General features: G+C 35.9%; 1 protein-coding gene across 1 annotated transcript in view; it reads left to right on the top strand.

The window, feature by feature from the left end:
- FZD3 (frizzled class receptor 3) overlaps positions 1 to 7,721 on the top strand; it is a 56,273-nt gene extending 48,552 nt beyond the window's left edge. Inside the window, exon 7 of the mRNA XM_031442152.2 lies at positions 371 to 7,721. Within this exon, the coding sequence (XP_031298012.2) occupies positions 371 to 584 (214 nt within the window). The 3' untranslated portion in view covers positions 585 to 7,721. The remainder of the gene's footprint in view (positions 1 to 370) is intronic.
- Positions 7,722 to 23,114: the final 15,393 nt, after the last annotated feature.

Consider the following 23,114-nt stretch of genomic DNA (forward strand, 5'->3'; position numbering starts at 1 on the left):
CTACTGATTATAATCAATCTTCTAGACTCCCTGGGACAATGCCATATTTCTTCTGTTTTTATTCTTTCTCTTCCTGAACTCACTTCATAACCCAAAATTTATTTGAATGAGAAAAGTATCCATACTTAACATAGCTCCAGAACACCCACTCTGCTTAACTTCAGCTTCTGTCCTTTTGGAAGGCATCCCTTAATTCTGAGCCTAATTGGCCGTGTGAATAATTCTACAGTGTAAATCATCAAAAGTTGGTTGTTACGCTTTCACTTGTTAGTTTCCCAGTCGTTTCACTTAATGAGATATTTTCATGAAAATTTTTAGTATTTTCTAGTGTGTTTTGTTACCTACTTCAAAGTAAACTCTTCTGTATCAGGTATACTCCCTGCAGTTACAGAGGAATGGAGGAGAGACTACCTCATGGCAGCATGTCACGGCTAACAGACCACTCCAGGCACAGTAGTTCTCATCGGCTCAATGAACAGTCACGACACAGCAGCGTCCGAGATCTCAGTAACAACCCTATGACCCACATCACACATGGCACCAGTATGAATCGGGTTATTGAAGAAGATGGAACCAGTGCTTAAACTGTCCTGTCTAAGGTGGAAAACTTGTGCTGTTTAAAAAGCAGATTTTACCCTTTGCCTTTGCATGACTGATTGCTGTAACTCACCGTTATGATGCTTTCAGTCAGGTGCAGATTGTGTCCACTGAAAAAGTAAATTTTTGCTTTTTATATTGCATCAAACTTGGAACATCAAGGCATCCAAAATGTTAAGGATCATATCATCACATAAATAATTCTTATTTCTAGGCTATGAAGAAAAATTACTTGTCTGGTAAGCATTTTTACAAACCCACTTATTTTATATTTAGAAAAATTCTAAACGTGTGGTGCCTGCTTTGTAGTGAACTTTCATATATCAACTCGTCATGAGATAACATTCTGGTAGTTCTGTTAATAAAATTTCAGAATTAAAGAAATTTTCTATGCAAGGTTTATTTCTCAGATGAATAGCAAGATTTGTAGTTTTCTTTCCACTAAGTGAAAAAGAACTGTGTTTTTAAACTGTAGGAGAATTTGATAAATCAGCAAGGTTATTTTAGCTAATAGAATATAAAATCAACAGAAGAATCTGATTAATCTATTGAAGGCTCTTTTGAAATTCTATCAAAATAATCCTTATCCAGAGAAATGCAGGAAGGGTCAGCAATGGAGTAAAAGTGGAGATGGGCATTTTTTTTCCCAGTAATTATCCTGTTTTTATTACTTTTGTAAATATCACTTTTACTGGCTGTGTTTTTGTAACTCACCCATATGCATGATGGAAACTACTTAATTTGTAGCCGTCTTTTCCCATGTAGTGGTATTGATTCATAGAGAGCTTCATGTTCAGATCTGTTCTGTGGAAGCATGTAATAAGATAAGTATCACATTATAAGGTTTTTTGTGGTAACCATAATTACAGTGGCAGAATGTTTCCTCTGTATTCATTGTTGTGTTTCTCTTCAGTGAGATGTGATCTTGCCAAAGCCACCAGATCTTGGTATCCAGGCCCTTCCTATCAGTGAGTCCTATTGTCCACCTTTGCATTGCCCGATAACCAATAGACTACAGCTTTTGTCCCACACCCTTATTTTCAGATTCTGGATCATTCTTGTTTACAGCTGAAATATATATAACCTGAGTCCAAAGTAGTGATTAATTTGGGTTATTTGAAAATCATTGTTGCTAAATGAAGCATGATTAGTCTTGCTGTGACGTATCTTTTACTCTTAAAAAAAGTCAACTCAAAAATGTTTGACATTTTGTCTTGTAATGTTTATATAATTTAACAATAAAAACTGCAAATTTTATTAGGCATGAAATTGATCAGAAAGGAAGGAAAAATTCTGGAAAATGCTGGATGTGTTGTTATATAGAAAAGCATATTTAAACTAGTTGTCCTCAACTCTGACTACAGATAAGAATCACTTGGGGAACCTCTGGTGCCCAACACCTTCCTCTTGTTTAGATGAGAATTGGTACTTATTTAAAAAAAAAAGTTTTCCAGATTATTCTATTTTGCAGCCAGGCTGCAGGCTTTTTTAAACTAACTTGCCCTGATGATGATCTGATGGCATCATATTATATCATGTGAAAATCAGTGTTATGCTTTTATATCATTACCTGATACACAGTTGGAATTCTGGACCCCACTCCTAAAGATTCTTCTCGAAAGTAAGTCAAAGGTGATGGTAGGACTTAAAAATCTGTAGTTATAAAAATACCACAGGTGATTCTTATGCAAGTATCTAAGAATCACACTTTAAAAAATATTCTAGGCTCCAGAGAGGCTGGCTTTGCCAAATGCTAGTTTTTGACCTTTAACAAGTCAACCTCTCTGAGCCTCAGTTCCCTTGTTTGTAAATGAAGATAGAAGATAAATACCTACCTCACAAAGTTGTCAAATAGGGATCAAATGGAAAATCATTTGAAAGCTCTTTGAAAACTGTAAAGTGTTATGAAATATAAGGGATTAAGATTTTTGACGATTTAAGAGATTTGTTTGAGGGCTACCATGGTACATTCCTTGACATGTGTTTAATTCATGTGTACTTTTTTCTCTCCTTCTTTAAAACAAAAAGTACCAAGAAATTAGGTATTGAAAAAGAAGCTTTCATCAGACACAAGAGTCAGTTTTCTGATAATAATAATTTGTTTGCGTATCATGTTTTTTCTTTCAAGGGACATATTTCTTAATATTTATTATTAATTCTTCATGAGATATATTTGACCATTTGGCTGAAATGTCTTACTTTTCCTCTATCTTCATTGTCTTTCCCCTTTGAACTGGAGTTAGAACTCAAGACAAGGAGTCTGAATTCTCTCATATCTGACAGTTAGTAAACTTTTTTCTCTGAAGGCCAAACTTTAACAACTCATTTATAATAAGTCGGTAATTCATGAGGCTTTTGTCGGAGAATTCACCCTGAGAACAGCATAAGAGACCAAAACAAACATTCAGACACAAAAATAAGAAGTTAGTATAGAAGGTACCAGTTTGAGCTCAAAGATGTTGTCATCCGTCACCATCTGTATTACATTATCAATTGCCAAAATGTTAATTGGTTTTCTTGTACAAGTGGGCTGTATAACTGTATAGACAGTCAAGTGAACATCGTTATGAAAATCTTTGTGCTTCCTGATTTTTATATATTCATTTGTATCTTCCCTATTAAACTGTTGGTATATTTGTAAATGCTATTTGGCCTTTCAGTTACTTTCAGTACCTTAGTTTTGCTCCACAAAATTTACTTAATATTAGTATTGTTAATCCATTGTTTTAAATAACAGTTTAGAAGTAAATAAGTATTTAGTTTTGGCCACGTTATTTATCAAACTAAGTACTCCGAATTAAGATTTTTTTTCATTAAAGAGACAGTTGAAGAACTATGGCAAAACAACAATTTCAAGTCTCAACCAACTTAAACCAACTTGAGCAAGTCTGCTGAACAGCTTTCTTACCATATGTTTAACTTTTATTTGTGTTGTGATTGGCATATGATAATGTTTAGTATTTTATTTGTTCAGTTGTCAACTGAGAAAATAGTAGTTCTCTCCAAAATGTTAATATAAAACCAAAAGTTTTTTGAGAAGTACTCTGATTTCAGCAATACTGTACTGAATTTTTTCAGTAATTAAAGCAAAAGATTCAAGACAATATTAAGCTCGAGACAATAATTAGATTCAAAGAACATTTGATTAATAACAACAGCTAGCAGAGGACATAGTAGGTTTTCAGTAAAACCTAAATGAGTCAATGACTCATGTCATGCAACTCACTTTTACTCTAGTAGTGAGAGTCTCACTTCAAAGAAGTTTGGAGAATCTAAATTTAAACTAAGTGAAATGAAGTCTCTGCTTTACCAGAATAATATGTAGCAAGTAACAATAAGTGAATTGCACCAAGTAAAGCTAATTTCTCCTAGAGTAACAGTCCATATTACTATTTTAATTAAAGAAATATATATACAAACTTCGTTATATTAATTTTAAAAGGTGAACAGCAATTCTTAGAAGTATTTAGGTTCTTGGTGGTTTTATGTGAAGCTAGATCTTTGTGTACTAGTTGGGTGAATAAATATTCAAGAAAACCATTATTAATGATGATTTTCTTTTTCTAAAGCTGTTTCTTAGAGCAGACTTACAAAAATTCTAAGAATTTCTTCAAATTAGAAAATTTACTACATTTTAACCTACCTCATTAGTTTCTTTGTGATAATAATAGCTGGAAATAACTGAAGTTATAACTATATTGGTTTAGGCTATATACCCATGAAATAAAAGGAACTACTTAAAAATCTTTGATAAAATAGTGGATCATTGGCTAGAGCTTAGAAAATATTAATATACCAAAATTTCATTATGATTATATTTATATTGCTTTTGACATGCCAAAGGTGTATTTATATTTCATCATACTTGGATGACTAACATAGTCTAGTGTAATGAAAATTCTACTGAGCTTGGAATTCAAAAGACCCATAATTATGATGTAAACTGGATAGGTCATTTAATTTCTCTTAGTCTCAACTTCTTTGATGTAAAATAAGGTACTTTTAGGTCCTGAAACCTACCTCACTGACATCATGAGGATCAAATTAGATAACAGGCATTATAGTGCTCTTTAACCTGTAAATTGCCCTACTGATAGTGTTCTTGTTAGAATTTGGGGTTACAGAAAACAAGGATAATAGTCTTCAGTTGTATTTAGCAATAACAACAGAATAGACAATTAGATCAGTGTTCATTTGGTACAGTCTTTAAATCAATTCAATTAACCCTTTAAAATGAGGTTCTCTTTCAAGAGTAGCTATGCCCTTAGATTGTATGGACTCTTTAGTGTATGTTACAGCAGAGTATGCTCTCAGATTTTATATGGCTGAATTTATAGGTCACTTTCAACAGAACTTTAGGGATCTCCATCATATTTTTCCTTTGATAATGAATGATATAAATATATGAGCTTGGTTTCACTGAAATTTATAAGAAAAATATGAAGAGGAGGATAGGCCCTGTTTTTTTTTCCTTTGAGGATTTTCATGTGCCTAATTCTTTGCAATTAAGAACAAGTTTTTAAAAGGTGATTATTTTAAAAGGTGACTATTGTAACTTGTTGGTTTTTCATTATGGCAAAACTTTAAATTTTAAGTCATAACATTATCTTAATTGTATGCATATTTGTATATGTAATTTTTTTAAACTGTGTAAAGTAAGGATTTCTCCATTCTTTTCCATACATAAATACACAAAAGAGCATTTTTATAGAACCTAGATTTACAAAGGAACTCATGATTCTTTTAAATTTCTTTTATGCCTTTTCACAACTGATTAAAATAAGAAAGTGTACGTTTATTTCAGTTATGTTTCCTAGTAGCTGTGTAATTTTTTACATTACTTTTGTATCATTTTTATTTTATATGAAAAAGTTATATTGACATCTCTCTATATTTTAATTCTCTTCCCTTCTTTTTTGTTCTAATTATATGAGTTTTGTGCAAGGAATAGGAAGACTAAGCAGCCTTTACCTTCCATCTGACTGTGATTAGTCTCCTGGGTTTTTTTCTAATGTAAATCCTACACTTCTTTAATAGTCATATTGATACAGGATTATAATTTTCTCTCAGGATCCAACGTCTTCTGGAAAAGAAAATGTTAAGGTCTACCCAGAACCAGCCATCTTTGTAGACATTCCTATTTGGTTAATTTATAAAGATTTCATATAATAAATTAATAAGGATGTCTCTTACTCCATGGTCTCTAATTAGAAAGTAAAATTTTGTTGCCATAAAGATAAAAGAAAGTAAAGCTTCACTCATATTTTAGCCAAATCCTATACCAGTGCAACATTACTTCCTATAAAGAGAGAATAGTTCAGTCTGTTTAAATGCATTGAAGGATGATTTCCTTCAGAGTTTTTTTTTTTTTTTCAGTAATCACTTTTCTCAGGAAATCTATTATGTCCTTTCTTGGACATTTTCATTTTCATTTCATTGTTCATTTTTTTCTCATTTTATTGGCCATTGTCACCAGTTTTCCCTAATCAAGAGAAATAAGCTTTTACCTTATAGTAATTCAGATTTTGAAGATTCAGTGTTCATTATTTCGATAATTATCATTCACTAGTAACAGTATTTGTAAAAGTGATATTTTCAAGTTTGTTATTTTATCATATTTCCCAAAGTAGGGTGAACTACGTTATTATAATTATTATTATTATAGACTTGGGGGTTTTGTCATCAAGTCAGCTTGTTTGTATTGCTAACTTGCAAGTATTTCTTTAATTCTGTTGACATACTTATTGACGTAAAAGAAAAAGTTTTAGAGTTTAAATGATTTCTGTTTTCTAAGTTGGCAGTTTTTTTACTGCTTAGTTAATGCACTATGTTAATTTCTAAATACCACAGAACTTTGTATCAGAAGACCTGATTTCTCATCTTGCCTCTCTTTTCAATGAGCTGTGTAACTCTGGAATTTTATTTCTTGGGGCCTCAGTTTTCTTATCTGTAAGTGAAAGAAACAAGATTAGGTTAGGTAGTGTCTCAAATTTCACTTGTCTCTGATTTGGTTATCCCTTGACTATTTTATAATCATTATTCTAGGTTTACTTTTGTTCTTGTTGTTCTTCCCATGAACTATATTTACTAGATCAGCCTGTACTGTTAGTGCAACTTATACTTAAATTGATAGGATTCAGACATGTTGCTAGTTTTGTTTTCCATTCGTGATTTTAAGTACTTTTAAAGGAGTAAAATTATATTACAGATAATAAAACCAAGGTTACAAATAATTGACATGACTTTTTTTCTCCGAAGGGAAAAGTCTCCTAAAGAACCAATATAAGCACCGTAAAACTGATATACAGGGAAAAATGGCATGTAAAATTTTGTGATCTATGGTCTCTTAAATATGAATTTAGCCATTTAGCTATGTAGAAAAATTATTCAAGTTAAAATTAGCAAAGAAGCAGTGATAGCACTGGCCCATATAGCTATTAGGTTTTACCAACATTAAAATAATTATAAAATGTAAAAGGAATTTAAGAGGAGTGGATTGAAATTTTTCTGATCAGGAATTATTCTTATTCTTAGGCTGTATATAGTTGCCAGATTGCCAGATTGCCATGGGCAAGTGAGTGTCCTGCTTTAAAGTATTGTTAGAGATAAATGTGATTTGTTATTTTTAATTTTTTTTTTCTGGCTCTGCAGAAGATGTTTCTGTAAAGCCTCCCTCTGTGATAAAATGTAGAGATTCCATTAGTTCCCTCTCTCAGCAGAGTTATCTTGTAGATTTAATTGTGTCCTCTGAGAATCAGGCCAAGAAGCTTCCTGTTACTTTTAAAGATCATTGTCTTTGTTCTTGTCTGCATTAGCTCATATCAATCTCTTGAACACTTTGGTCTATATATTTACAATCTAGGTATTGGGTCTGGTGTCTGATGGGTAGGGAAGACTAAAGGAAAGCTGATACAGGAAGCCATACTGGTTTCTGGTGTGATTTCTTCAGCTCTACTTGATTCCTTGTCTTTGGTCAGTTCACTGGATCAGGCAACTTTCCTGACTTCCAGAAATTAAATTAGATGCCCAGCTTCTCTCACTCAGACATGCCTGTATTACAGTGTTATTTTGATTGCCTGTTAAAAAAAACAACAGCAACAACTTTATTTTCAGTTCTTTGGCTTTGCATGTTTTGTTATTACATTTGTTAAACTTGAGCCTGAGGTCAAAACATTTCATGGAGTGTTTTCTGCGTTTTGATAAGAGAATATTCTACAGGATAAAACAGATCATCCTAGGGTGATTTAATTTATATTTATCCATCCACCATTTTTCTGTTTCTCTAACTGCTGCTCCTCTCCCCAGTTTTAAAAAGGAAGTTTATAAATGTCTTCCATCTCTCCCTTAGCCTTGCCTCAGATAATTTTTCTTTGAACCATTCTTGTCAGCAGAAACATTTAGTATGAAATAATTCTATAGTTCTGAGATAAAATCAACACAGTAGTCCTTTATGTTGAGCTGAGGTGATTAAGTACTTGAAAACATTGTGCTTTTTTTTTTTTATATGTGAACTTAAAATTATTTTTTTTTTTTAATCATGAAAAGGACTGTCTGATGTGAAAATGTTAGTCTGGGAGTTCTCATCAGGTGCTATTTCTACCTTCCTGTGAATTGGCACAGCAAATCTCAATTCTTTATCATTCATCTTTTTAAGACATTTTAACTTGTGTAGAATTATCCCATTTCACAGATATTTAACACAAACTTCAAACAACTTTTCTGCTTTTATTTTCAACTGACAAATTATATTTTTGAGAGTTGTTTTTTTTTTTTTCATTGAAGTTTAAACATACTGTATATGTGAAGGAGTGACAGCAGTTTAAACATTTACTTTGGCATGATAATGACAGCAACACCGATGTCCCTTTGCACAGTCCCAAAAAGAAAAGTCCATGTAACACACAAAAGCTATTAAATTGTCTTATTTTTGTTATTTAAAAGAGCTATGGAAGCTGTTTCTCCCAATTTAAAAATTTTGTATTAAGAAAATTCCAGCTTTGCTGTACTTTATCTGATAGTGAATTGGGAGGATGATTTATACAAGTATGTATGTCTTCAGTTTATTATAGTTAATAGTTATTTCACTTTCTGTAATATGTGATACCCAAAGCTCACACTTATTTAATGTGAATTTTATTTTGAGCCTTTTTTTGTTTCACTTTATTTTCTTAATGTTGTACAGTGTTGCATATGTTAGGTTTTCATGGTCATCTTGGCAGAAAACTGTTCTGTAGATGAACTATTCTTTCTGAGAATCGGGCCAAGGAGATTCATATTACGTGGTCATAGTTGGGTAATATTATTTTGAGCTGTGTGAGGTTGTTGGATTTGTTGATCGGATGCTAGCAATTTCACTGTGTATATTCAAGAAACAGCCAAACAAAAGATTTTTTAGAACAGATATATTGACTTCCCATTTCGACTCTTTTTATCAGCCTATCAGAGGCTTTATGAAGGAGACTAAAACTACAGATAACCATAAGTATCAAGAAAATTCTGCTTTGTTTTGTTGTTAAACTGCCCGGTTTTCAAAGATACTTAAAATGACTTCAATAATTGACTTCAGTAATTGAAGTAATTGAAAAGATGTATCTTTTGGGAATACATAAGCCTTTCATGAAGTCTGTGTGTAGTTTTTAAGCTTTCATAACCTGTGATATGATCATATATCAAAGGATTAGCCTGTAAATATCATTTAGAGGCAAAATAACTGCCCCCCCCCCAGTATATAATATGGACTCAAATTTTGCCAGCTATAGAATTTTATCTTCTTGGTAGGCATTCTAAAATAATGAATACTAGTATGTAATGAACAAACTTGCCTTAGAATGCCATTGAAAGATTTTCATTATACCTACATTTCAAGTTATAAGAATTAAAGTATATGAGTATAAAAAAGCATATAAAAATATGAAGCTCCTTCACAGGAAATCCCCAATTTTAAATAAAGCTATGATCTAGAAAGTTGTAAAAGATTGGATTGACAAACTCAGACTGTATCTCCTCATATAAATAATATCATTGTGCATAATAAGGGTAACAGGTTAGCCAACAAGAGCTGACATAGTGCACTCCAGTATTAACCTAGGTGTCTTGGTTTAGAATAAAGTGTTAGTGACTATAGCCCTTTTACCTCTCTGAAAATCTGCATTAGGAACAAACACATTGCTGTTAGCACAGATTACTATCAGTTAGTAGAATATTAAGCTTTAAAGCAAAAGTGGAAATAATTTAATTAGTGTTGGTGGAACTGTTTTGAGACAAGAGTCAACATTTAAGTGACCTAACTTGGGAATCTGCTCCTCTTTCCCTGAACCAATGTGATGTCTGACAGTGCTGTATATTTTCAGTGACGTTGAGGAAGGGAGCTAGTCATTCCTTTTTATGGGTCATGTGAAGTCAGGGCTTTGCTGGTCCCATGTTTTTCAGTTCGAGGGCTGGGTCTGAAACATGCTAGATACCCATCACCCACGCTGCTCTTCTAAGACTGACTGTGTTTCAGGCTCAGTCTGCCCTACCTTCAGCTAAGCCTGTCTTCTAGCTCTACTCCTTGATACTAAATTTAGAGATAAGCACCTTCCATTCTTGTTTTAAAAAAGCCTTTCCTCATTTTACCATTATCAACAGTGGCCACCACCTTCTCCTTTATTCAAGAGAGATAAAAGTAGAAAACATACTCCTTTTTCATTATTTTTAAACAGCCAGCACTTAGCAATTTAGTTTTCGAATCCTCTCTGGAGTAAACTGATGAGGTGATTCCAAAATTGATCTTAAAATTTTAATCTTGCTTTATCATATAAACATCTAGTTAGAAATTGTTTATGCTAAGAAAGACTTCTATTTCGTGGCATTAGTTCTTCATGTTTCTTTTCCTATGTACTTAAAATTGTTCATTCATTTCCCGATGAGTGGAAAAGTTACTGTTGTTGAGATATGTGTAGGGCAGGTACACTTGATTAGAGCATGGACTGTACTTTCACATTAGCTGGATGTGCTTTGCACTCTGCTCTTGTAGATCTATTTTGTTTACAGTAGACTGATGTCAGTTTTTGTAAATGTTTTTACTTAGCACTTTAACTGTGAGTGTACAAACTGATTTTAAATGTAGTGGTTGTATATTTTGGTTATAAATTGGAAATTTGTAATAAAGTTAAATGATTCGTTCTCTATTTTGTCATTAGTGCCTGATCGAATATGATTTTCTACATCATCTCCTAGACTCTTCATTTAACCTATTACACTGCTGTTTTTAAATGAGGTTTACTTTACATTCTTCTAATTACTGATTTTTTCATTCATATTAACACGGGATGCACACTTATCTGGAAGATAGAAATATGTAAACACACCATTCTGTATCATTAATCTCTTTCACACTTACTTTGTCAATACAGATAAGTCCCATCTCTGTTCACTGTTATATCCTCAGTACATACCACCACCAGGCACATAAGAGGCACTCAACAAATATCTGTAATTGGAAAAAGTGAATATGGTAAAGTATCTGTATCAGTTTCCCAATACGAAATCCTATCCACGTAAACAAATCAGTTGATTTTTTTTTTCACACACAGGAGGGCAGATCAGGATTTAAACTACTGTTAGAGGTTTTGTTTTTTTTTTTTTGCCTGGGCCATACAGTCTTTAGTAGGAAGAGACCTTAGAAATCATAAGGTCTAACTTCCAACCCAGTACATAAACCCTTCAAAACCATTTTTTATAAGCCTCTGCTTGAATGATTTCAGTAACAGGAAGCTTACTACTCTATAAGGTTTTCCATTCTATTTTGAAACAGCTCTACTTATTATAAAAGAATTTATATATATTGAATCGAAAATGTATTTCTTTGTTACCTTCACACACTGGTGCTTGTCTACAGATAAATAATAATTCTTTCACAGGACTATTTTCTAGATATTTGAAAAAAGGTATGCTGTTTCCTCCAGATCTTCTATAGCACACGTGTCCTTCTGTCCAGTTCTCCCACTCATGTTCTGTTCTTCAATTCCCCTGTGACTTCTATCAGACCCTAGGTGTTCCCCTCCAGAAGATTACATTTGTGAGTATTCCTCTTAAATTTTTCACGGAACTGAACACATATCTTCAAGTCCTATAAATTGAGTGGAGAGTCCAGAGTATGGTACATTCTGTACACTAAAGTTTAACACAGAAGAATGGGGCACTTTTTAAATAACCATCTCCCTTCTATATTTAAAAGGACATGAAGACAAATATATATCTGTGTGTGTGTTTATCCATTGTTCAAACTCTAATTTTGCTAACTGAAGTCAAATATTTCTCTGAAGCACTGATTACTATGTGCCAGGCAGTGAACTAAATAAAGTTCATGATCTCCTGACCACTTATTTCTAAGGTAAACCAAATATTTGAGATGAAAAAATATCCTAAATTATCGTTTCATGGTTGTTAAAGTTAGAGTGTTGATGTTTGAAGGGAAGGGAGGGTTTTTTTGAGTGTTTTATGTTGCTTATTAGCTAACTTTGTAGATAATTGTTGGTCATTTAGCAGACTGAGTACTAATCATGTACGTACCAGAGCACCAGCATAGTTTCTTCCTCTGTAAGATAAAAGCTTCTAGCTAAGGGATCCTTTTGCCAAATAAAATGTGTATGTAGTCTGAGTACATAAAACAGATCAAAGCAGACTGTTTTGTTTAAAGAGAAAGTATCTGAAATCCCATTTAACTTGGCCTAGACCTTCTGTCTCCAGCATCCCTGGAAGCACCTAGATGGAACTCTGAGAGCTCAAAGAACCTACTTTAAAAATTGCTAAAACCATTCTTTGACTTGACTGGTGGTGATCACACAAATCTACACATGTGATAAAATTGCATAGAACTGTACATGACACACAAAAAAATGAGTGCATGTAAAACTGGTGAAATCTGAATAGAATAGATGGATCGTATCTATGCCAATTTCTTGGTTTTGATATCGTACTATAGTTAACAAAAAGTGTTATAATTGGAGGAAACTGGGTATGGGATTAATTATAAAAACTATGCTTTAATTAAAACAAGAAGTCTGCACAGGCAACTATAATATCTTGTAGTAACTTCTATGAAAAAGAATATGAAAAGAAATATATGTATGTATATATGTGACTGAAACATGCTGTCCACCAGAAATTGACACATTGTAAACTGACTGTACTTCAACTGCAAATAAATAAATAAATAACTCTGAAATTTAAAAAAAAAAGAGTTCTAAGAAGAAAACCACATTGAGAAGTCTGCTTTCATCTGTTTTATGTACTCAAGAATACGTACACATTTTAAAATCTTATTTACTTTTTATTTATTTATTTAGGGAGGGGAGGTAATGAGGTTTACTTATTTATTTACTTGTTTTTTAGAGGAGGTACTGGGAATTGAACCCAGGACCTCATGCATGCTAAGGGAGGAACTACACCCTCCCTCACGTGTACATTTTATTTGATGAAAGGATCCCATAGCAAAAAACTTACTTTACAGATGAAGAAACTGTATGCTCATGCTCCAGCACATACAAAACAATTAGTACTCAATCTGAGAATGACCAATATGCATCTATAAGGTTAGCTAATGATCAACATTAAACACTCAAAAAATATAATTATCTCAAAAAGTTTAATGAAATTTTAAAAATTGTAAATTAAGATAATCTCTAGATTCCTTCTATAATTCTATATTAATGCCCCATTTGTTTTCTAGCTGTCTTTTTCCTTCTGCTAATTTTAAAGGACCTATTAGAATTTTTCCCAGCTGAGGTCAGAGAGAGGCTGTGACAATGGATGGAGAGTGAGAGATGCAACACGTGAAGGACCTAACCTGCTGCTGCGGGCTTTAAAGATGGAGGAAGGAGGCCGTAAACTAAGGGATGGCTCAGAACTGGGAATGGCTTTCAGCTGACAGTGATCAAGAAAACATGGATCTCTGTCCTACAACTGCCGGGAACTGAAGTCGGCCAACAACCAGAATGAGCAAGGAGATAACACGACCCTAAAGTGTGCAGAAGGGAACTGCTGAATGACATCTTCATTTCAGCCCCATGAGACCCATGTCAGACTTCTGACCCACAGAAGGTAGTAAATTTGTGTTGCTTAAGCCCCTAAATTTAGGGTACTTTGTTGGAGCAGCAACAGAAAACTAATAGACTCGGCCTCACACACATCTGCAAAGTGTAGGCAATGAACAAATGAGTAATGGAAAACGGTCCAAGGAGTCCATTATCAACCAGAAACTTTTCAGAGAGCTGGCCAGTTGCCATAAAAGAGACTGTTGTGGTGGGTGGAACAGGTTGGAGGTACTGAGATTAGTAAGAGCAGTCAGTCCCTGGTGCCCTTCTTCCAATTTTATTCTTTTTTTTTCACCGTTATTTTTCAGTTTTCTTTTTATTTCCATCTCCCCTTTTATCCTCTCTTCCATCCTACTTTGCTCCTCTTTTAAACACCCCTCTTTATTTCTCTCCGCTAATCAAATGTGTGTTTTTATCAAGCCCACACTCCCACCAGCATACCCACCCACTTGCCAGAAGGAGATAAGGAGCAGAACATGACATAAGGAGCCTTGGGGAAAATGTTGAGATTTTCCAGTGTGCGAAGAATTAAAAAGGTAAGGAACAAAGCTTTACCACCTGGTCTCTGGGTACTCCACAACAACACACACACTCACGAAAGAGGGTTATATACAAATCCATTTATTTAAAAAACAAAAATAAAAAAGCAGAACTCAAAAGTATTCTGAAAATAACAATAACAAAACGTTTTGCTAACAAGTCATTCTATTCTGCTTCGGAAGAATTATCTCTGTAGACAGCTCAAAACTAAAGGCCCTAAGGGGCTAGTGGAAAGTCTCTGTCAACTTCAAATAATATTAGATGAGCTACTGTACAGTCATAAGTGCAACAGAAGCGTTGAAACGCTTCACATGGAGTGCATCAGCAAAACGTGTGTTTTTAATTTAAGAGTTTTTTGGCATCAGATTTGCTAGAAAAGTGTTTGCTGATTATGGGGAATTAAGCCATGCACTGAGATCTGTATGCAAGCGTCTGATTTCCCACATGTCCTAGCGGCTGCAGAGGCAGCAGAAGGGACATTGTTCTCTGGCAATAGATTGGGCTTGGGCTGAGCCAGTCTAAAGGAGCTGTTGGTAATAATCCCGAGGGCAGAGGTAACACCTCTGTCCTCAGCCATCGATATAGTAGATTCCAAATGAACCTTCACCATAAAGACAAGGAGAGAAGCCCCTTGCCTTCCCAGTGCAATGATAAGCATTTCTGAAAATTCCAAGGATTGAGTGGGCCCTGTGGCTGCCAGAAGTTGGCTTGTTTCTGGAGCCGTTGCTACAGAGCTACAATTGGTTGGCAAATCCAGAGAACAAATGAAATCTTCATCTAAAAATCCTTTTTTCCTCTCTTTTTGTCCTATCCATTGTTAGGAGTTTTTTTTGTAGGAATATGGCATATTTAGTTCACTGTAAGCTTGTTTTAGCTGTTAGTTTTAGTTGTTTTTCCAGAGCCAAAGTTGTATTTAGATTGTTTTTCTTGTCTGTTGATGAAAGTAATTTTAGAAAATGATTTTTCAGCTCTCTGGTACCATTCATTAGCGTGAATTAATTCAGTAAACACTCATCTGTTTACCTTCTCCTCACCAGGTAGTGAGTAAGACCCTAGGAATTCAAAGAAGAAAATGTTGTGATTTATACTCTTGCAAAATTCACACTAGTGAGAAGACAAGCTTTTAAACACCTGAGTACCATAATCCTGCTGTGTTCAAAGTGTTATTCGAGCACAAATGTGGAATAAGTTATTTCTGCCATGAAGACTGAGCATTCAGAGAACTTTATAGAATATGAAAGATTCGATCGATAGGTTTTTATTAATCCCTACCTAAGGTTATGGTAGGAAACAAAACAGGCAGCTGTTCTGTAATCAGAATTTTGAGTCTAGAGGGAAAAAGCAGACAATAAATAAGTGAAGACATTAACAGGTTAATTTCAGATAGAAGTAAAATGTGATAAGACTATCCTGTACGGAAAGGCTTAAAGGTCTTGGTAAAGAATATGGAGTTTGTGCAAAGTGCAAAAGGGCGCCATTGAAGTATTTTAATTAAGAGATTGACATGACCTAATTTTCCTTTTTAAAAAAAATTATTCTGGTAGCTCTATGAAAATGGATTATGAGGACTGAGAACACACACAGGGAAACCAATAAAAAGCAACTTCACTAGTACAGGTTAGAGATAATAATGGCTCGGATTCAGATGGTAGTTATAGAGATGGACAAAAAAGGGAAGATTCAGGATGTCTTTTGAGGGTAGAGTCAATAAGGCTGATATACTGGATGTGATAGATGAGGGAAAGGGATGAATAAAAGATGACTCTTACTCAAAAGGCACAAACTTTTGTTATAAAACAAGCCATGGGGGTGTAATGTACAGAATGGTGGCTATAGTTAATACTGTATTGTACATTCAAAAGTTGTTAAGAGTAGATCTTAAAAGTTCTCATCACAAGAAAAAAATTCTGTGGTTGCATATGGTGATGGACGTAGGCTAGATGTGTTGTGATGATCATCTTGCAACATGTACAAATCATTATGTTGTACACCTGAAACTAACAATGTTGTATGTCAATTATACCTCAATTAAACCCCCCTGCCCCAAAAAAAAGATGACTCTTACTTCCTTGGCTAGGGCAGCAAGGTGAATTAGGTTGCCACTTACTGAAGTGGGGACTGGAGGAAGTACCTGATGTTACAGGGGAAAATCAAGTGTTACGTTTGGACAGGTTAGGTTTAATGAATGATTAGTTATCAGTGAAGATGCCAAGTAAGCAGTTGGATATGAATCTAGAACTCAGGTTAGGGGTTTGGCCTGAGATAGAAATGCGAGAATCATCAAGATGTAGGTAGGATTTAAAGCCATCAGGTTATGTGACACCACCTTGGAGAAGACTGGATGGAGAGGAAAAGTTGTGTAGAAGACAGATGGTCAAGAAGGAGAGGCCAGTGAGATAAGAATACCCAGGGAATGTGTCAGAGAAGCCAGGAGAGAAAAGTGTCTTATAAAGGAGGGAATGGTCAATCCAGTCAAATGGTGCCTAACGATCAAACAAGATGATGACTGAGGAAGACCGCTGGACTTGGCAACGTGGAGGTTACGGAAAAGAACAACTTCAGTGGAGTGGGAGGGGAGCCAGCCTGGAGTGGATTGGAGAGTGACTGGGGAACTTGCATTTCCAGCAGCTGGAAAATTAGATACTTTCAATGACCCTCCCAACATAAGCAGTCAAAATACTGGATTATAAAAATCATCTTTGTAATTGTATTGCTGAACTGGCGTGATTTTACCAACAAAGATCAAAAACAAAGAGAAAGTAAGAAGTATTGGCGATAAAGAAGCACCAACACCAGCTTCTGCTCTTAGAGTTTTTTGCTGAACCCTGAAGACAGCACAGTATTTGGGGCACAAGAGATTAAGCTAAGGTCAACATCAATTGGAGAATGTATTAGATCTCTACATAAAGCTGGGACTTCAATGTAAAGGAGAAGGAAGAAAAAGTCACACAGAACAGAACATCAAAGAAACTTGAATCTAAGTTTAGCCTTAGTTGGCAGGAGTATGGTGGGATTTCCCATGAGAATGTGTAATGGCCCTCATGCACATTTTTGGTCTAAATATACACCATCTATGTGTGATCTGATCTTAAGCGAAGAATATTAACTCAAAGGGTTCTGGATTGCTCATTACTTCAGGCAGTTGTCAGAAGCAAATGCACATCTTCTTTGTAAGGAAGTAATTTTATTTAATTCAGGTGCCAAGGAATTTCCACAGAGAAATTTCCAGTCAAAAGGATCCAATCATAGTCAAAACTAGCAAAACACACAACAAAAGAACAAGCTGTCACGAGTGAGAGCCTACTCTCCACGGATTTAAGATTACAGAGTCAACACACAGCATAAAATAACTAACATCTTTAAAGAAGTTAAGGTATTAGATGTATAACTAAGGAACACGATACTTTGAAAAATGAGTAGGCAGGTTTTGAAGAAAAAAGATCCAATTGAATTTCCAGGTATGAACAATTTAAGAACTGAAACTGAAAACAACAGTTTGAACACAGCTGTGAGAGACTACTGACCGGAAACATACGTGATTTTTAAATCTCCAGAATTTGATCTTCGCTTCCAGAGGTGGAGCTTAATTCTCCTTTCCTTAAGTATAGATCCAACTTAGTGATTTGTTTCTATCAAATAGAATAAAGCAGAAGTGAAGATGTGTGATTTGGGGGACTGGCTCATAAAAGACACTGTGTGTGCCTTCATGTTGCTGCTTTCGCTCTCTCCGACCCCTGGCTTGGGGAAGCCAGCTGCTCCGTCGTGAGGACACTCGGGCAGCCCTGTGGGGAGGAACTGAGCCCTCCTGACTGAGCTGCCCTGGAAGCAGCTCTGCAGCCCTGGTCTTGCCCTTATCTGACTACAGCCCCCGGGGGCAGCCTGACTGCCACCTTGTGAAGGACACTGAGCCAAAACCACTCAGCTAAGTCACTCCTGGATTCCTGACCCTCAGAAACTGTGTGAAGTAATAAATGTTTCTTGCTTTAAGCTGCTAAGTTTTTTTGGGGGGGGTAACTTGTTATGCAGTAAATGACTAATACAAGATTAATTTGAAGAAATTACCCTAAATGCAGCACAGAGAGAAAAAGAGATAGAAAACAAGAAATGAGATTAAATCAGCATTCCAGAAGGAATAATGGGAACAGAAATATTTGAAATGTTAATTAGTAGGAAATTTCCAGAACTGTCGAAAGACAATAGTCATTAGGTCTTTGGAGCCTAGTGAATCCTAAGATGAATAATTTATTTTACAGCACTTAGACATCTTATAGGAAAACTGATGAATACCAGCGGGGAGAAAAATCTTAAAGCAGCCAGAGAGGAGACAGATCAATCTCAAAGGAATGGCAATTACACTGAAAGCTGACTTCTCCATAGCAATAATGGAAGTCAGAAGACAGGGATAGATCTTAATTTACTGAAAGGAAAATAACTGTAAATCAAGAATTATAAACCAAAAAAAAAAAAAAACCCCAACTGTCTCCTGGGTTGGTGAACAGTGAACACATTGAGATCTGGGGAGAGTGATGTGCTTGGAGGGCCATGGAAGCTCCGTGCTGTCTCCTCATGCTTTGCCCCGTGCATCTCTTCCATCTGGCTGCTCCTGAGTTATATCCTTTTGTAATAAACCAGTAATCCAGAAGCCACATGTGAAGATGGTGGCATCAAATAATGCTTGGAGGAGAGCTGCAGAGAGAGTCATCCAACCTGCATCAGACTATAGCATGAACAATAAATAAGCCTTAATTGTTTTAAGCTTCTAGGGGTCAGGGGGAAGAAACAGGTTAAAATAAACATCTGGGTAACTAAGGTGACTGTGGCCACCCACCCCAAATCTTTCCACATGTACCTCTTCTTACTATTCAAGAGGAGGAATTAAATGATACAAATCACACACCTTCAACATAACAAGAAGAGAGAAATATTACAAACTTCCAAATGCCTAAAGCAGAAAAATACATGCTATAATACAGCAGTGACTTCTTTGTGCTCCCAAAGCAAAACTTGGCAGAGAGCCAGAGGGTCCAGAAAAACTGCAGAAGAGAGAAAAGGAGATTGAGTGAAAATCAAAGTCCACTCCTAAGTGAAAAATACTGGAAAAGGATCCTGTCGAGATTAGAGGTTAAAGGGGCTTAAAATGCGTGCAAGATTTAAGGAGGCAGTTTTCTTCTGGGACTGAAGAGAATAAAAAACATGAGAAAGGAGAGACAAGTGCCTTTGGAAACTGAGTAGCAGAGGAGAAAAAAAAAATCAAGAAGGGGATTTTGGCAATCTGCAAGATGAAAGAAAACCAAAAAGTCAAAGGACACACGACCCCTCCTCTTACTCCTTCCCAAAAGCACCCAAAGAAGAAATGCAGTTCACTACGGGATCAGAGGAGGGTCCTCCTGAACTAATCCCCTACAACTACGGAAGGCATAGACGTAGGTCATCTTCATTTATATAAACCTGCTGCAAGAAGAAAACAGGAAATGAGAATCAAAACATTTCAGCTGGTAACACTTCCACCCCCTCTCCCCCAAAATAACCACAAAACTGAGACAAGCTGCAACAGAACACTATCCGGAAATAACAGAAGATTGAGCCTACAGACTGAAAGACATTAAGAAAACTGATCAGGAGTGACCAACTGAGACCTGTCCTAGGAGGAAAACTGACGGTGGCTGCACGTCCTGGTGCTCACACCCCGTGTAACACCCTCCCACAGTGGCTCTGGGTTCGGCCATGTGCGTTGCTTTGGCCAAAAGGACATTAGTAAGCATGATGCGAGCAGATGCTTGATAACTGTGTATTAGGGGTTGTCCTCTTGGAATGCTCCTACTTGGAGCCGTAGCCCTTATGTAAGGAGGTCCAGCTGTCCTGTGGAGAGAGAGCTAGCCACCACCACCCACCTCCGCCTCCGCTGTCTTAGCCACCCTAGCTAAGGCGATAAACATCTAAGTGTCCCCACAGAGACCGTGTGTAGCAGAAGAACTGCTACCGAATCCAAACTCGTTCTGCTTGCTGGCAGGACAGGCCGATAAATAGGGAGACGAGGCGTTGGGGCAAGGGGTTAACAACTTTATTCAGAAAGCCAGTAGACCGAGAAGATGGCAGACTAATGTCCTGGGGAACTGTCTTACCCAAGTCAGAGTTCAGGCTCCCTTTATACTGAAAAGGGGGAGGGGGTGTGGTTAGTTTTCTCAGATTTCCTGGTATTGGAATCCTGTTCTTGTAGCTGTCCACACGCAGGTCATGTCATGATGTTCCTGTAAACCTCAATAAGACAAATGTTATTCTCTGTTCTGCAGCTTTTTATCTCTATACGAATGGAAAAGTGTTAACACCGTTAAAGGTCAGAGCCTTGACAATGGGCTGTCCTATATATTTCACGCTCTAGGCAACATTCTTTCACAAAAGGTGCAGAACCAACATGACTAAGCAGAGGAAACAGAGCACAGGGTTAGAACTAAAGGAACAGATCAATATGGAGTCAGATTTGTTCTTCCCTGTTACAGAACTGCCCTGGTAAGCCCTTCTCAAATTGCAGAATCATAAGAAATAAGTTGTTGTTTTAAGCCACTAAGTTTTGGCATGGTTGGTTAAATGAAGGACCTGGTAAAACTATTAACTTTTTTTTCAACTATATAGAGGTGTAACTGACAATTCAAATTGTAAGATGTTTAAAGTGCAACATGATGATTCAATATACATATATATTGTGAAAGGATTCCCCTTGTCAAGTTAATGGACACATTCATTACTTCACTTATTTACCTTTTTATTTTTCAGTGAGAACATTTGTGCCCTGCTCTCAGCAAATTTCAGTTATCCAGCATTGTTATCAACTACAGTCATCATGCTGTACATTAGATCCTCAGACCTTATTCATCTTATAACTGAAACTGCATACCTTTTTACCAACCTCTCCCTATTATAGACTTTAAAGATACAGAAAAAATCCCCAAAGACTTGAGAATAAGAAAAAAGTTCAAATAACTTAAAAAGGCAAGGAAATCAGCCTAGCATTAAACTTTCAAAAGCAACATACAAAGCAAGGCAAACATAGAGCATCATTTTTAAGAAACTCAAGAAGAGAAAGGATTTTATATCCAGCCAAGATGATCTTCAAGTATCAAGACTATTTAAAAAAAAAAAAAAAGCTTTAAACATGCAAGAACTAAAGGAATATTGTCCTCAAGAGACCTTATTGATACGTCTATGAAGTTAAGCTTTATTCAGCCAAGAAATGACCGAAGAAACTTTGGCAAAAAGGCTATTGGTAAACATTTAATAGATTTAATTTAGGTCTAAGATTAAAACAAAAATGGGTATCAAGAATAATCTATAAATGTTATATGTCCTCATGGATTAGAAATAATGCAGTTTTAAAATAGGAAGGGATTACTGATCATTACAAAAGTGTAATTCAAAGCCACAATGAGATACCACCTCATACCCATTAGGATGGCTACTATCAAGGAAACAGAAAATAATGTAATTGAAGAGAACAGATCTCCCCGATTACAATTCCATGTGATGATCATGGTGCACTGGCTACGTTTCTTAGGGAAGACATACAGGAAGCCTAAAGTGAAGACTTGAGTTTGCAGGAACAAAGCCAGAGATCTTTGTTCTTGTCACCAAGATGACCTTTTATCATGGACGGTGACAGGGGAAATACTGAATGGTAGGCTTTGCATGGGACCTCTCAGTCTAAGGCTTTGCACCCTGGCTCATTACCCAAGGGGACTGGCAGCTTCACTCAGGGACCAAATGCTACCAGGACCTTCCCAGTGGCCTCAAGAACCACATGTGAGCCATTGTGACCAGAATTGCTCAACAGCCGCCCAGCCTCCGCTCAGGCCCCAAGCTTCCTGCAGTCTCCCTGCAGTATTACCATTGCTGCCCAGGACCCCCAGCCTGAGAGAAGAAACTCTGATAAACTCACCTGCACTGAGAGGGAGAAGTTAGCCCCAAATGCCTCAGGGTTCATAGGGTTTCGTTGTTATGAATTTTGTTTATTTTTTAAACAAATAGGTTTTATAGGTTATTTTTCATAGCATTCAACTCCCACTTCTCTTGTTTAATACAAATATATAATTATATAATAGAGGGGTTTTTTGAAACCAAGAGTTGACTAGCTAATTCATTCAGCAAATATTGTTTGCTTACCTACTATGAAAAGCACACTGATAATACAGTGATAAATCAGTGAAATTATGTGTGGCGTTCTTTTTTTTTTCCCCTTTTAATATTTTGATATTTTGACCCCCTTCATTCCTTTGGCCCACACCAATCCCCACCCCTGCAACCACCAATCTCTTCTCTAACTATGAACTTGGGTATACATAGACATATATATACACACATCATTTTAGATTCCACTTACTATGTATTAAAAATAAATAGATGGAAATTCTGGGGACATAATGTACAGCCTGGTGACTATAGTTAATAATACTGTGTTGTAGAGGGGGAGGGTAAAGCTCAGTGGTAGAGCATGAGCTTAGCATGCATGAGGTCCTATGTTCAACCCCCAGTAACTCCATTAAAAAACTAAATAAACTAATTACCTCCCCCCTCCAAAAAACAAAAAATAATAATACTGTATTGCATATTTAAAAGTTACTAAGAGAGTATATCTATATATCTATCTATATATATATGTATCTATCTATATATACATATACATATACATATACATATATATATACACATACACCACCAATTCTAATCCAACACCATACAGTTCATTCTAGACCCTACCCTCCCAATAGTTATCATTCCTTTTTTCTGACAGTGAGAAACTGGCTCCTCTTAGCCTCAATCTCTTTACTCATCTACTCATTCCTCTGTATGTAATTGATCTCCCAAATTGTCGGTCACCTCCTTGCTTCTGACTGTGCCCTCAGCCACAGC

The sequence above is a fragment of the Camelus dromedarius genome, chromosome 36, assembly GCF_036321535.1.
Source record: "Camelus dromedarius isolate mCamDro1 chromosome 36, mCamDro1.pat, whole genome shotgun sequence".
NCBI classification, from domain to species: domain Eukaryota; kingdom Metazoa; phylum Chordata; class Mammalia; order Artiodactyla; family Camelidae; genus Camelus; species Camelus dromedarius.